This window comes from Podarcis muralis, chromosome 12, assembly GCF_964188315.1.
Source record: "Podarcis muralis chromosome 12, rPodMur119.hap1.1, whole genome shotgun sequence".
Taxonomy (NCBI): domain Eukaryota; kingdom Metazoa; phylum Chordata; class Lepidosauria; order Squamata; family Lacertidae; genus Podarcis; species Podarcis muralis.
This window is the reverse complement of record NC_135666.1, coordinates 60,624,674-60,639,887: the sequence shown is the minus strand read 5'-3', so window position 1 is coordinate 60,639,887 and position 15,214 is coordinate 60,624,674. Positions and strand designations below refer to the sequence as shown.

General features: G+C 41.1%; 1 protein-coding gene across 10 annotated transcripts in view; it reads left to right on the top strand.

The window, feature by feature from the left end:
* Positions 1-15,214, top strand: part of TPK1 (thiamin pyrophosphokinase 1) — a 227,149-nt gene that overhangs the window by 148,549 nt on the left and 63,386 nt on the right. For 9 of the 10 annotated variants that reach the window (XR_013390279.1, XM_077916547.1, XM_077916549.1 and 6 more), the window contains one exon: positions 1,989-2,135. Coding sequence is in view for 9 of the 10 variants with exons in the window: in XM_077916547.1 (XP_077772673.1) it covers positions 1,989-2,135 (147 nt within the window). In the remaining variant the exon portion in view is untranslated. Of the gene's footprint in view, positions 1-1,988; positions 2,136-6,693; positions 6,811-15,214 lie in introns of those variants that run through there. The other variant, XM_077916553.1, reaches the window with a different exon arrangement.

The following is a 15,214-nucleotide window of genomic DNA, read 5'->3' as shown; positions in this document are numbered from 1 at the left end:
TGGCATGGAAAGGATGTTGATGATTGTGCCAGGCATATCTCACTGGGGAGAGCATTCCACAAGTGGGAAACCATGGCTGGAAAGGGATCTCTCGCTCATCACCACCCTCCAAACTTCCCTCAGAGGGAGCACCTGGAATGCAGCCTCAGATCAAGATTGAAGGGTCCAGCTACCTTTACACGAAACCATATTAGGACAAGTTATATTCCATTTATGGGGCAGGGAGGTTCTCTATAAATTATCATAAATAAATATCAAATTTAAATATCTAAGAAAATTGCACATTACAAAACACCACAGTGAGAAGCTAAACAGGGTTTCCTCTAAAGCATCAGAATAAAACATTGTGCATGAAGATCACCTACAAAAATACTATGAACATTCCATATTTTAAACAAATACCCATTAAAGCATCAGAATAAAACATTACAAATTGAGATCAATTGCAAAAGATACCGAGTAAAAAGTCCACTTATTTAAATAACACGATTAACAACCAAGCAAAAGAAAAGTAAACACACTGCCAACATATGACCAATGAACCATACAGTTAAGCAAGCCAATCCAATTAAGTTCCCAATCCCCTGTAGAACAACAAACACAACTTAATCTAACTACTGCTAAAAGTGCCTTCCATTCAGTTTCACTCCAGCACACTCTTACATAGTCAACACACAACGTAGATACAATAAACAATACTCTTAAACTTCACTCTCCTGGTACACACAGTATCCATACTCTGCAACCACTCTCATAATTCAGGGCTCATCCAGACTTGCTTTGTCCCACCACTTTCCCCCAGGGAAACCCTGTCCTTACGGCTGAATCAGAACAAATGTCAGTCAGGTTTTCTCCAGCTTGACTTTCACTCCTATTTATTGCTAAAAGAGCGGGTTTTCTGGGGGGAAGTGGTGGGGCAAGGGCAAAACTGCAGGACAAACAAAAAAGCGCTTGGACACATGGCTTCTAGGCACAGAACAAGCACAAGTCTAGATGAGCCCATAGTTTTAAAATTCTTACTCAACAGCCACTCTCACGTGAACGCTGTGAAATCCTGATAAAGCCGGACAAATGCTGATGAACAGAGGCCACAGCAATATACAAACATTCTTATCAGGTTTCTCCCTTTGCGTCTCACTGAGTGGGCACAGGAGGGATCTACCCCCAATAGTGGGCTCTCATCTCAGGGGTATCAAAACCTCCTTCTCCAACTTTATGACAAGCAGACAATCACACTTGAGCCTTATGTATCTGTGTTTAAATGGTAACACCCTTAGGTCGGAACCTGTCAAAACTGATTTTGTAAAGTACCATGTGCATAGATGGTGCTGTATTATATTACCGTGTTGTTGTTAATTGTAAGAATAAGAAATGCATAATTGGTATCTGGAGGAATTTTTTGATAATATTGTGTACACCTCTGTGTGCTCTGCAGTATATCTCATACAGAAATAGTACATTGAATCTCCCTGCAGGATTGCCACCAGTTGAACACTAAGCCACTCAGTCTCAAGAGGTGAAAGAGTCTCACTGAAATAATAAGTGCTATTTTTCTAGAAAAAGAGGTGCCAGAACTCACCATGAACACCTCCCTCATACTCTTAGAACAGCAATGGCGTCCACCTGAGAGGTGCCAGAATTGAGTTCCAGCAAGTTCCGGCTGAATAAAAGCCCTGCATCCAAGTACAGTGCTTTGATTTTATCCATAGGAGTGACTGGCAGACATCCACTTGTATGGAGGCTAAGGGCTACACTCGGGGAAATCATGCAGGTGGGGCTAAATGTGCCCAATCTGTTCAGCTCCCTCTGCATCCTCCAGGTTCTCTGAATACTCTGCAAATAGCATGCTACATATTTCTGTAACCTCTTGGGCATCCCCTTAAACTGTATTTCTGCACTTTGTACATATGAGAGAGAGTTATCCAAAGGAAAAGTACAGCAGATGCTCTCAGTGATATTTACCAATGTTTGTTTTGTGTCTCTTTTAGATTGACATGATTGTAACGCTGGGTGGACTTGGAGGTCGCTTTGACCAGATCATGGCATCTGTGGAGACACTCTTTCATGCAGTTAAGATAACACCCTTTCCGGTCATAGTTATTCAGGAGAGTTCCCTAATATACTTACTTCAACATGTAAGTAAAATGAAGCAACATTTTTTGTTTTGAAAAAAACAACAGTCTAAGAAGACGGATGATGTTGGTCTTCTAAAATTATTTCACCTTCAGTAAGACTTATGTCTATTCCAGCCTGGAAATCAATATGTATCATCAAAGGCAACCAATGTGTTGTTTCTATCTATTCAAGTTTACAATGAAGTTATTGATTCAGAAATAAAAGACCAAGGGCATGATTCAGCCAAAGTTCAGTTATTTTTCAGTCCCATTAATTTCAGGGGAAGAGATTTAAGCTCCTGTTGAATTCTTCCACTGATACTGATATCAGACTTCGAAAAAGCTTAGCTCCAGCTGGATGTTAACTAGATTGCGCTATGCAACATTTTCTGTTTGGTGCTTAATTTAAAATCAGCAGTTAGGGTCACTCAGGTCTTGCAGCAGCTGCCTCTGTGCTTCTGGTTACTTCTCAGCTTGGTGGCCTAGAATGAAAACACCAAGAAGGGGGTATGTACAATAATGCACACTAGAGTAGCATTAGCTCATTCTTCAGACTATTTGTCTCCATGGAGCTTGCAAAAAGATTGGCCATGTGTTTGAGACAGGTGACAGTTCTTCTGCTTTATTCTGTCTAACCACTGCGCAAATAGTGAACTGGTTTCCTTTGAGTCAGATTCCCTCCCTGCCCCTGATGGATACTGTCTGAGATACAGCTTCATCTGTGAAATAACGTGCTTGGAAGAACCACAAGATTTGCACAAGTAGAAAAAAAAGTTTTAGAAAAGAAAACCTAAGGGGGTGACTATCCCACAAAAACAGCCCAATGAAGTCTGGTTGTACACAGTGGCCATTACTGGACAGTAGTGATGGAAAAGAAAAATGGAGCATGGGGGGCGGGGAAGAAGGATAGTGGAATACCCTACTTGGAAGAAATGGCTGGCTGGAACCCTGAGCAGGAGCCCCCCTTTTAGACAGGAGGATACACTATAGTATTTTGTTGTTCAGTAGAGTTGCTGACCAGAGATAATACACTGAAATTCAGCAGTAAATAATGTTTCCTCAATTTATGAGACCCTCAAAGTTTTAAGAAGGATGCTGAACATAGGAAGTCATCTGCTATTACAGTGAGAAATTACTATTATGGTTATTTGCAGAGCAGAAAAATCTAGAAACATTTTTATGCAAATGAAGGTCTGAAGGGGAATTGTGATGCAGTTTGAAATTAGGGAGTAGTTTACAGGGAAACAATTTGCACACATTGACATTAAATTAAATTTAGATGGCTTTTGTGGGGAAGCTGGTTAGAACCTTTCAAAGAGTCTCAACAAGTGAGTGCTGCCCCATTCAGAACAAAAAATGGTTGGCTTCACTTCAGTGTTGTATTAAGGCACCTAAATGGGTTTTGAAATGCCATGTTAAAAGTCTGTGAAAAGGGATCATGTGAAGCAATAATGAAACCACTAACAATTTTGCAAACTGCCTCATTATTAATAATTGTATCTTATGTGTTGCCGCTTAACTTCAGACTGCCAGGCTGTTATTATGTTTAGCTGGCAGTTATTTACCATCCTCCACTTTACTCAGTTGGTAAATATGCTGATAGGGAATCTTCAAGTAGAACTTACGATCATCTTATTTCTTCTCAGTGGTCATCCTTTTTAGAAAAAAAAAAGTTTTTATCCCTCAGTTGCAAAGTAAACCTAGAACAAGGTGGTACAATTCTGTTGGGTGACCAAAATCAGAAATGAGCCTTAAATGACAGCCGTATGAGTGATGAATTGTCACAAGTTGCGGAGTCTCAAGTGCCACAAAGCAGACTCAGGTAGTCATAGTAAAATATTGGAACATTGTTAATCCAGCCAATGGATGGGCAGTCTGGGATATATATATCCAGAACAACTAGTAATCTACTAAGAAAATGCAGCTCACCATCCATGCATTTATTATTTCTTCATATACTACATTTAGATACTCCCTTTCTCCTATGATGGTAAGGGAACACCTAGCTACTTCAAATCTCCAGGCCTTGATGAGCTGCACTCAAGGGTACTAAAGGAGTTTGTGGATGTAATCTCAGAGCCTTTGTCCATAATCTTTGAGAATTCAGGAGAGCAGGTGAGGTCCCGGCAGACTGGATGTGGGTGAATGTTGTCCCCAGCATCAAAAGGGGGATGAAAGAAGATCCAGGTAACTTCTGACTGGTGAGCTTGACATCAATACTAGGAAAGGTCCTAGAACAGATCATTCAGCAGTCGGTCTATGAAGTTGTGATGCTGTGATTACCAAGACCCAGCATGGGTTTGGAGAACAACTGTGCCCAAAGTAACAAAATGAATTTCAGTAGGGACAAATGTCAGGTTCTACACTTAAGCAGTAAGAACCAGCTGCACAAATATAAGATGGGGGACACCTCATGTAGTGGACCTACCACTAAATGCAATTAAATGTAGCAGATCCCACCACTAACTGCTCCCAATTAAACCAGTAGTGAACCAATTAATTAAAATTCTAAATTACCGCAGGTTATCTTTTTGACTTCTTGTGTGAGGGGAAAATTGGTGTTTTGGAGTCTTAGGCAGAAATTGAACAAATAAGAAAGGTTTTATCTACAAAACAAAGTTGGTAAAACAAAGGTGGGTCAGGAGCTGTATTCTTTCATTCAGTAGAAATTAACTTATTACTTAAACTAAATCTAAAGATGTTGCAGGCGTTAAAACAAAGTAGTAAATGCACAGCTTCTCCTAAACTACAGTTGATAAAAAAAATCATCTGAAGAAGTGTGCATGCACACGAAAGCTCATACCAAGAACTAACTTAGTTGGTCTTTAAGGTGCTACTGGAAGGAATTTTTTTTGTTTTGACTATGGCAGACCAACACGGCTACCTATCTGTAAAAAAAATCAGTTGTTGCACTTCAGGTAGATGTTCAGGTTTCTAGAATAGATAGTAAAATGCTTAACTCAGTTTCTGTTCCTTCCCTCTCGTTCCTTTACTTCGTTATGACCGGTATTACAGTTAAATACTTTTAACACAGCACAGCTTCCTTCACAGTTTAGAACTTTGGTTCATGAGAAAGGGGCACTTTTTGCCAGTTACAATCCCATTCCTGAGGTATTAGTCTAACAGACCAGGGGATCCCCACACCCCTCTTAACAGGCTTGGGAGTCTTCTCTTTCTAGAAGATCTCCCCGCTCCTGACTGGAAGGAGACCCAAGGAGACTTCATCCTCACAGCTTCTACTTCTCCTGCTCAAACTCAGCCCTCCAGTTCACTCCTGTCTGAATACTCTCCCAAGACACTCAACACCATCTTCCTAGCTATGCTACAAGGCTTCTTCCTCTAGCTGTAGTTATTCCCCTCAGAGCGGATGTTAAACTCAAATTTGAACCAACTCTCTCAGACAAACCCTATCCTATGTTGGGATCTCCGCTCGGCCAAGCTGATAGAGCTCATCCTCCTCCGGCCAAGTCCGATGTGATTAATGACCTGAGCCTTTGATGTGGCCTCAGGCACATTCCCGTTCAGCAGAGAATCCAGCAGCATGCGGAAGTGATGAGATTTATGGCTACATTGCAAAGAGTTTTATTTTCCTAACTACGCAGACAGAAAAGACATCCTCTCTCTGTGAAAGCAGAGAGCAACTGAAACAAAGGAACAGGAACCAGTAACATCACATCCATCTCCTGTGACTCTTCCAACAGTATGGAATGTGTGGAATGTAAACAGAGTCTTGTGACTCCAAAGCACTGCTCAGTGGCAAACAGAAACTAACATCCTCCCCCTTTCTGTGAACACCACTGGGCAGTGTGTCAGTACAATCTCAGTACAAACCCAGTTTCTGTACATAGGTACAGTGTTGATCCTTCGGAACAACCTTGGACAATAAATCAGCAGGAATTTCATTACCTGGCATGTAGGACACCGTTACGAGTCCTTTCTGAACACATTCTCTAGCATGTTGCAGCTTCAATTGCAAGTGCTTTGTGCTTTGCTTACAATCTTCAGAAGCCAGCAAAGCACGAAGCACTTGCAATTGAAGCTGCAACATGCTAGAGAATGTGCTTTGTTGTCTTGAAAAACGTGGATTGGACACTTTATAGGAATTCTCATGTCTTTACACAATTGTAACAACCATTCTCAATCCACAAGTGAATAAGACAGTGCATTCAGTTCAGCTTCACAAGAACTTAAGCTTACTGTTGTTTGCTTCTTGCACAACCAATCAAATAGACCCTGGTTGTACATGTAGCAAACTCCAGACGTGCTTTTCCTGTCTGTAGTGTCACTTCCAAAACGCACATCAGCAAATATCTCAAGACCACCAGACTTCTGATTGTTAAATCTCAGTCTGTAGTGTATAGTGCCTTTCAAATAGTGTGCTATGCGTTTCAGAGCTTTCCAATCCTTAACAGTAGGATTGTTGACTTGTCTGCTTAGCAAGTTCGTGCTAACTGCAATGTCCGGTCTTGAACATCTGGCAATGAAGTTTAGTTTGCCTAGCACACCTCTGTACAGTGTAGTGTCAGAAAATGCTTCTTCAGTATCATCTACCTGATAACCTGTTGTCACTGGTGTGCAGAGGAGGATGACCAAACGTGTGAAGAGGAGGCTGACCAAGATGATCAAGGGTATGGAAACCAAGCCTTACGAGGAAAGGTGGAGGGAACTGGGGGATATTTAGCCTGGGAAAGAGGAGGCTGAGAGGAGATATGATAGCCATCTTCAAATATCTAAAGGGCTGTCATATGGAAGGAGCAAGCTTGTTTGGCCATCTGTCGTGGATGTTTTAGTTGAGATTTCAGCATTGCAAGGGGTTGGACTAGATGACTCTTGGGGTCCCTTCCAACTCTACAATTCTTTCTTCTTATTTATTTATTTATTTATTTATTTATTTATTTATTTATTTATTATTGATTTCATTTTACATGAAACTCTACAATTCTATGAACTTCTGAGTACCTAATGTTGAAGAGCACTGATCTAGTGCACCCAGCTGCTGCTTTGACTGGCAGCAGCTATCCAGTCAGGGACTTGAGGGCTGGGAGTGCCAAGGAAGTTCAGAGTCTTCCATTTGGATAGCACATACTCTCCTGCCCCTAAAGCTAAGGCTCTTCTCTAGTAACTCAGTCAGATTCTGAGCAAGAGCGATTATGTTTTGCTGAGAGAATCTGAAGAGGAATGAAAGAGGCAGGTGGCTCAAACGTTTTGTTCTATTCTCTTTTAAAATGAAAGCCGGAATAACAAAAAAGGGGAAAGAAAAAGGCAGGAGCAGATCAGAAAGTGGAATGAGCCCCATGGAATGTTAAAAGTGGGAATTCTGAGAAACAAAATGCTACTTTTAACTTTGAAACTTTCAGCTATTAATGTAACAGCCCGAAAGGCAGTTTAACACTTTGACCATGAATTGCAAGGAAGCTTTTGATGAGATGCACATCTGGAAGCTGAAGGCCAGGGGTAATATCTTATGATTTCTTAGGTCTTCCTCTCACCCCTTGTTCTCTGGCACAAGGCTCAATTTTTAAAAAATGGGGGATGGGGAGAGAGAATTGCCAGTTTCTTTGATGAAAATTGCCTGAGGAAAATACCATGCTAATAAGAAGCAGGCGAAGCTTTATGCAGTAGATGTGAAAATTGCTAAGACTGCAGAGAGGAAAAGAATAATTTGTTCTCTCTGTTCCAAGAAAACAAAGCTCCACATATAAAGTTAAAAAGATGTAACCCTATTCTTTCCCAAATGTATTTTGCACTCCACCCCTAAAAGATGGACAGAAATGGACCCCAAGTGCATTTTTCACACAGGCAGTTGAAATTGATCCTCACCCAATTTATGGACTTTAAAAATACAACCTTTGGGGCCTCTTGTCCCATTTAAATGTGGGTTTTATGCTCTGGGGAAGCAGAAAACTATAATTCCAGTTTCATATTTTGAGAGTTCAGCAACCCTGGAGCAAAAGAGCAATGGGAAGGTAATTTCAGATCATGAGGATCCAGAGTCTCTTAACCATACATGCATCCACTACCTGTTCTGCATCATCTTGACTGACTGATTGCTCGAAGCAGCAGATGCTGTGGGCATTCTGGTGCATCATGAAAAATTAAAAGACTTTTGATTGAAGAGTAGGCAGATGCCTTAGTTGGCCGTGTGCACTTGATCTAAGGACAGACCCTCATGAACTGACATATTCTGTGCATGTGAGGGCTCAGAGGACACATAGTCAGGGACACCTGAAGTATTCTTGAGGGATGGGTGGGACTGCTCCCCTGTACAAAGTGAAAAGCCATCTGTGTAAGCTGCACAATATAATTTATTTGTTGCTTTATACAAAAAAAGGTCTTAAAGTGACTTTCAAAAGGTTAAAATAACAAAACATTCATGACACGCTGGTCCTGCGACCTATGCTGCGTACAATGTGTGCTGATGGAACCAGGGTAAACCGAATCCTTCTGCGCATGTCCAGTGCAGTTCTAAAGCATTGCAATAGATCTCTCTTAAACTTCAGTGTGCATTTGCACTAAGACATGTGCACAACAATACTATTTATTTACTGAAAAGCATTTTTAATCCCACTCTTTTATCATAAAAGGCTCTCAGAGCAGTATTCGAAGTTCAGTAGCAAGCCAATCTTTGTTCAAAACACACAAGGAAAAGGGGAGCAGACAGGCAAAGAAAGCGCAGGCACCAGTTCTGAAAGTTCCAGTTTTAAACATGACTAGTTGGAATGTTAACTGCTTAGGTAGTCTGATGGAATAGCCATTGCTATGTGACATTATTCACTGCAAACATAGGTACTTAAGAAGAGCCCTCCTGGTTCCAACCCAAAGACCTGTCTACTCCAGCTTCCTGTTCTCTCAGTAACCAACCAGATACCTATGAGAAACATGCAAGCAAGACTTGAGTTTAATAGCACTCTTCCCACTCACGTTCTCAAAAAGTGGTATACAGTCGTATTGTCACCAATTTTGGAGATACTATTGCCATTGTGACCAGTCGCCATTTATTGCTTTGTACTCTATGAAATATATATTGTTCATCCCCCAATGAGATAAGTGAGAGTTTTCCCCAATTAGGCCATAGAATGGACCCATAACCTCTTTGCTAAATTATTTCTCTGGTTCATTTCAGAAAAGGCAGGTATGTAAATTACATACATATATACTTCCTAATTCTCTAACAGAAGGACACTGGCTATATATCCAACATTAAATAACAGGGCTCCCATAGAAGGACTGCAATACCCTGACAGCCGTCTAATCTCATTACAAAAATGTACTACACTGAGCAGTATTTAAAAATATAAAATATAAGAACACAAGGCAGGAATGATTTAACTTTGAAACAGTTACAATCACCAGCTGCATTCCTCCCCTGTAATCTCAAACCCCACAAAGTTCTTCAAAAGACACGTCAAATAAGTATATATATGCAAAAAAAAACTCCACAGTGGGTATGCAATTTTAATGAGCAGTTTGCTCATGAATTTGTTTGAAATCCATGTGACTTAGAAGCAGAAACAGGAGCATGCTCTGAAATTCAATATACAAAGGCTGCTCTGCTCAGCAGGTGGGAGTGAACTCCTGAATTGATAGCCTCTGTGCATTATGTGAATTGAAGCCCATGTGCTCCAGTATGTAGGCACCCTAGTGCTACCCGCTATGGCAAGGAAACCATATGGAATTCGAAGTACCTATCGCACTGTGTTTATTCGTAGATCCAGAAAGATATCAGGAAACAAACTAGTCCCAGATGTGTGCAGGAGCAGTGAGGAACAGGATTCAGTGATGAAGCTCATCTGATCTGCATTTTGTATTTATGAATTTTTTGATGTTTTTGAAGGTTTGATGTAAGCCACTTTGGGCACAACTTGTGGAAGAAGCAGCAGTCAATGTACAGTTTCCTGGTTCACTCCCCTACCCTACCATAGAATAATAGAATCTTAGAGTCGGAAGGGACCCCGGGATTCATCTAGTCCAACCCCCTACAATGCAAGAATCTCAACTAAAGCATCCACAACACATGACCATCCAACATCTGCTCAAAAACCTCCAAGGAAGAGGAGGCCACCACCTTCTGAGGGAGTCCATTCCACAGCTGAACAGCTCCTACTGTCAGAAATTTCTTCACGTTTAGTTGTAATATCCTTTCTTGTAACTTGAAGCCATATGTGTGGGCCCTACCCTCCAGAGCAGGAGAAAACAAGCTTGCTCCATCTTCCATGTGACAGCCTTTGAGATATTTGAAGATAGCTAGCATATCTCCTCCCAGTCCCCTCTTTCCCAGGCTAAACATCCCCAGCTCCCTCTGCTGTTCCTCATGAGGTTTGGTTTCCTTCCTTGATCATCTTGGTCAGCCTCCTCTTCACATGTTTCAGCTTGTCAATATCCTTCTTAAATTGTGGTGCCCAGAACTGGACACAGTGGGGTGGGGTCTGACCAAGGCAAATAGAGCAGTACTATTACTTCCCTTGATCAGGACATTAGGCTATAGTTGTTGGGTTACCTCTCCCACCATCCATCACCATTGGCTAAGCTGGCTGGGGAAGGCAAGAGTTGGAAAACAAGAACATGCAGGGGGCACTGTGCATGATACATCACTGATATCACTCAGCATAAGGAAGCTCCTTAAGTTTATATCTAAATAATGTGCATATTTATAATATTTATAACTAAAAAAGGCTAATGGCCCTGGGTATTTTATTAGCTTCTCTTACAACTTGCTTCATTTGATGGAGTCCTCTGGAGCTATTTGCTCTGCCAGCCTCTTTTGTGGTCCACTTGCTGTCTCCTGGTATCACACTGTGGCCTGGATTGTGTAGGCCGAGTTGTGGGCTGAGTAGATGGATGAAGGAGAGAATAGCCTTCCTACAACAGTGGATGGTGATACCTTTAAGTCCCTTACAGCTCCATGATTCTGAAGCCTGCCAGACAGTTGTTGGCATCCATCTGTCTCAGGGCACAAGTCAGACCCCTGTGTTAGCAGCGCCGAAGTGACCTCCCCTGGGCGCAAGCCTGGGCAGTATGTATGGAGGTCCTGGGCTGTGCAGATGACAAGACCCCCTTCTTGGCCTCACTGATGTGGTCCAAAGGAAAGCAGAACAATACATTTGGCACCAGCTTGGCTGCAGGAGTTCCCGGAAGGAGGCATGCAAGACTTCATCCAACCGTCTTAGGGACTCCACTCTGGATTTGTGTAGGGTTTACTCCTTAGCCTTTTCTTCTCCTGAAGCTGTCCCACAAAGCAAGTATTCACAGTATTATACACCCATATGAGCAACCAGTAGACAGAGCAATGGCATAATTGATGCTTAATGTAGACTTTCTCCAAGACTGGATGCAGAGCAGAATTTGCCATGTACCATCTTTCTTTCTTTCTTTCTTTCTTTCTTTCTTTCTTTCTTTCTTTCTTTCTTTCTTTCTCTCTCTCTCTCTTTCTCTCTTTCTCTGTCTCTTTTCTCTTCAAAAAGATAGGGGCAGCTGAAGAATAATTATAATTATCATCATTATTTATCTCAATTTAAATTTATTTGTTGCTTCGCATCATTTATATCACACATTTTGAAGTACTCAAAGTGCTCCCTCACATTATTTTTTTCAATATTCATTACAACATTTCTATCAGGTAGATATTAATCTTATCCCTTTGTTGCAAAAATTGAGATAGTGGTTTGCCTATGGGCTCAGGGTGGTAAGTTCATAGCGCCATCTTTCTTGACTACTCTGTTGTACTAGTGACCCAAATCTCACCTTATCAGTTCTTTGGGTGGCCTTTGGCAAGCCATTATCTCTGTTCCTCATCAAGTTGTTGTCAGGATTGCCAGGTGTGGAATGCTGTAAGCAGTGGCTCCCAATTGGTGGTTCGTGTACCCCAGGGAGTCCATGTAACCCACCCAAGGAGTCCGGGGCACCATTCACATAGCAAAAACTACCATAGAGATATCAAAATTTTCAAAAGTAGGGAGTCTATGAAAAAAGTTTAGTGCTCATTTCCTGGTTAACTGCTTCCGGGGGGGGGGGTACATTTGCAACCCTGTTAACCCAAAAAATCATAAGGGGTTTGCACTGTAATCATGGATTGCGCTGCTGCTGCTGCTGCTGCTCACACAATTTGGGGCCATAATCCAGCATGCAGTTCTTTTCCGCATGGGAGAATCATGGGAAAACAAAAATGCACATGCACATAAAAGGTGGCAACCTGTCTGGTGATGTCTGCTGCAGTGTCACACTCTGCCCTTTGGTGTGAAATTTAGCTTAATATGGTGGCATATTGATCAAAAAATGATCAACAGGTAAAAACATTGTAAAAGGAACATTAGAAATTGGCACAGAAGCACTAGCATTATAACCAGGGAAACGAACATAATCCCACATCTGAATGCCCCTTTAAGTATGATTTTACTTCCTTGAACCTCAAATGTCTTTAAATTCCTTCCAGGACAGATCCTCCCCCTAATTAACTGATGGGGCATCATCAAAGGTACTTTTACATAATATACTGCAAATTAATACTCCCATATGCAATTCAAAGAAATGTGATTGAAACTTTTCTTTTGATTTAAGCACAAAAGATTTCAAGCTATATAATGATTATCACGATATACACTGTAAGGCCATTAATCAGTGAGCTGTTGATATTGAAGTTAAACAAGTTCTTGCATAAACTCTGTAGATAATGACTTTCAAATTATTGGTGTAAACTTAGACACAGCTTGATTGGAACAGTCATGTATATAATTATCCAGCACAACAATTTAAAACATGCTTTTGGAGGCCAAATATCGCTTGCATTGAATCATCTGAGAGAGCAGGAGAGCATCAGTTCTACCTATATAAGTTTTCTACCTATATAAGGCCTGCCTAGCAGTCATGGGCTCTGCCACCATACGCTGCCCTAGCCAGAGTTTCCCTGTGTCTTAAATTACTGAATTTGACTAGGCTCATAAAAACTGCTTACATTGTTCAAACAGATATGCTCAAAACCTAAAGGACAAAACTATTAATAATGATGAACCAAGAATGTCCTTGCCACGTGTCCAGGTAAGCCCCATCTCCTGAAAATATCCAACTATTTTTCTCCCAGCTGGAACATATATATTTCTGCCCACCTCCCCTACCTGCTTTTCAGAGAAAAGGGCTAAGTTGATAAGTAAACATGATACATTAAGGGAGAAATTGTGTGACATTTGCTATGTGCTTTGACATAGCTGGGCGTCGGGGGCAGGGTTGAGCTGGAATCGGAACATGACATGGGAGAAGGAATTTGTCTGCATTGTGGTCCCAATTGCATTTGCTAGGCCCCTTCCCCCAGCACCTGCTATCTGTAGTGCCCTCTCCTCTCATACCCCATGTTCCTGAATCGGGTACCTTCCTTTCTCTGGAATTCAAGGGGTCCGACATTTGCCCTCCCAACTTTCTTACTACTATAACTAGAAATTGAGGCAGGGTTCCAATTTTTGAGGTTTTTGAGCCCAAGTAATAGTTATTATGCTTTTCTTTATGCCTAGGATGTGCCCCAGAATCCTCAGCAGACAATGTGGAAAGGGTTGCCCTGAATGTAGAAAGCTTGAAAACTACAGTTGTAATCTATAGTGAAGTCTGCACTTTTCTGTGTCTCATGCCACAATACCCCACAAATTAAATATGATGAAATGGAGCCACCTTTTAAAAATATTATGAGCATTGATCAATTTGGCAAGGGCAATCATTTAAATGAAGGAGTATGTAATAAGCAGTAGATATCATTATCTTGTTTTTTCCTAGAACAGTAATAAAAGGGTAGCACAGGTTTCTCTTCCTGCATGACTTATAGCCATACTCAGTGTGTTCCTTTCCAACCATCCATTTTATTCCTTCATACAGAATAGTTACAACTCTATGGTTAATAAGGTCCTCTTCAAAAATACATGTTCATTTCTTGGAAACACATTATTAGGTATATAATGAAACAAGTTAAAATGTTATTTCTTTGCTGGATAAGATGTGCCCAGGAAAAAAAGCTAATAAGCTTATTCCATGCATTTCTGAATATAACTGTGGGAGGTTGGGAGAAGCTGGCTTGTGGGGGAATGATGAATATTGTTTTGTGAACCTAACATCTAATTTGCCAGGAAAGGGTTTTGTTTCATTCTTGGAGGTTTCACTTGGCACAAAGCTAGCTGTAGTGTGTGATCTATATAGATTATGATGCTTCTGTAGCCACATGCAGCAAGTAGGAATATTCATGAATATATAACTAGAAAATACACTCATCACAAATTACAGCTTTCAAAAAGCTGATCCTCTGCTCCTTTACTCTGAAGTCAATCCTACTATGTTCAATGGGACTCCCTTCAAGGTAACTGTGTATAGGATTACAGACCTAGTATTGTCGGCATCTGGGGGTTGAAAGGCCAGCTGGCCATCCCTCAGCTGGATCGTCTCCTTCCAGCCATGCCACTGCGAAGATCCATTGACCTCTGGCTCTGAAATAAATCAGTAACCCAAGCCTCCCAGACTTCAGCATACTATACTTAGCAGTGTAAACTGCACAACAGAAGAGGCTGAGGCTTGTGAATACATACTATGAACTACGGATTTATTAAACATAAATCAAGACAAAGAAACATGTTGTCTCTCCTTGCCATCTCCTCAGAGAGAGAGTCAAAATCAAAAGCAATACAGTGGAAGTTCCACTTACGCCAGCAAACTGTGCTGGAATGTAAACAGACATGTGACACGTAACAATCCCATGTCTGCAAGAAAAGGTGGAATGGCATCCTAGGATGCCATTCTGCTATCAGCTGTGCGCAGTCAAATCCCTCTAACCTGAAAGACAACATTTGGACAAAAAAACTAGGCCCAGAATTTATAGTTTATTATTGATTTCCTCTATGTGTCTTTAAGAAATAACATTACAGACTGTTTTAGTTTCCTTACAATATGTTTCCTTTTGTGTTGATCAGGTTGGTATCTGATTATGCATTCACATCTTCATGGCCCACCATTTAATTTCCTTTAATCTGTTTCAGAAGTAACAGATTTAGAAAGCATAAAGGATCCAATGGACCAATGCAACTAGTTACACACAGAGAGCACAATTTTGGACTTGTGCTTCTCCATAAACAGCT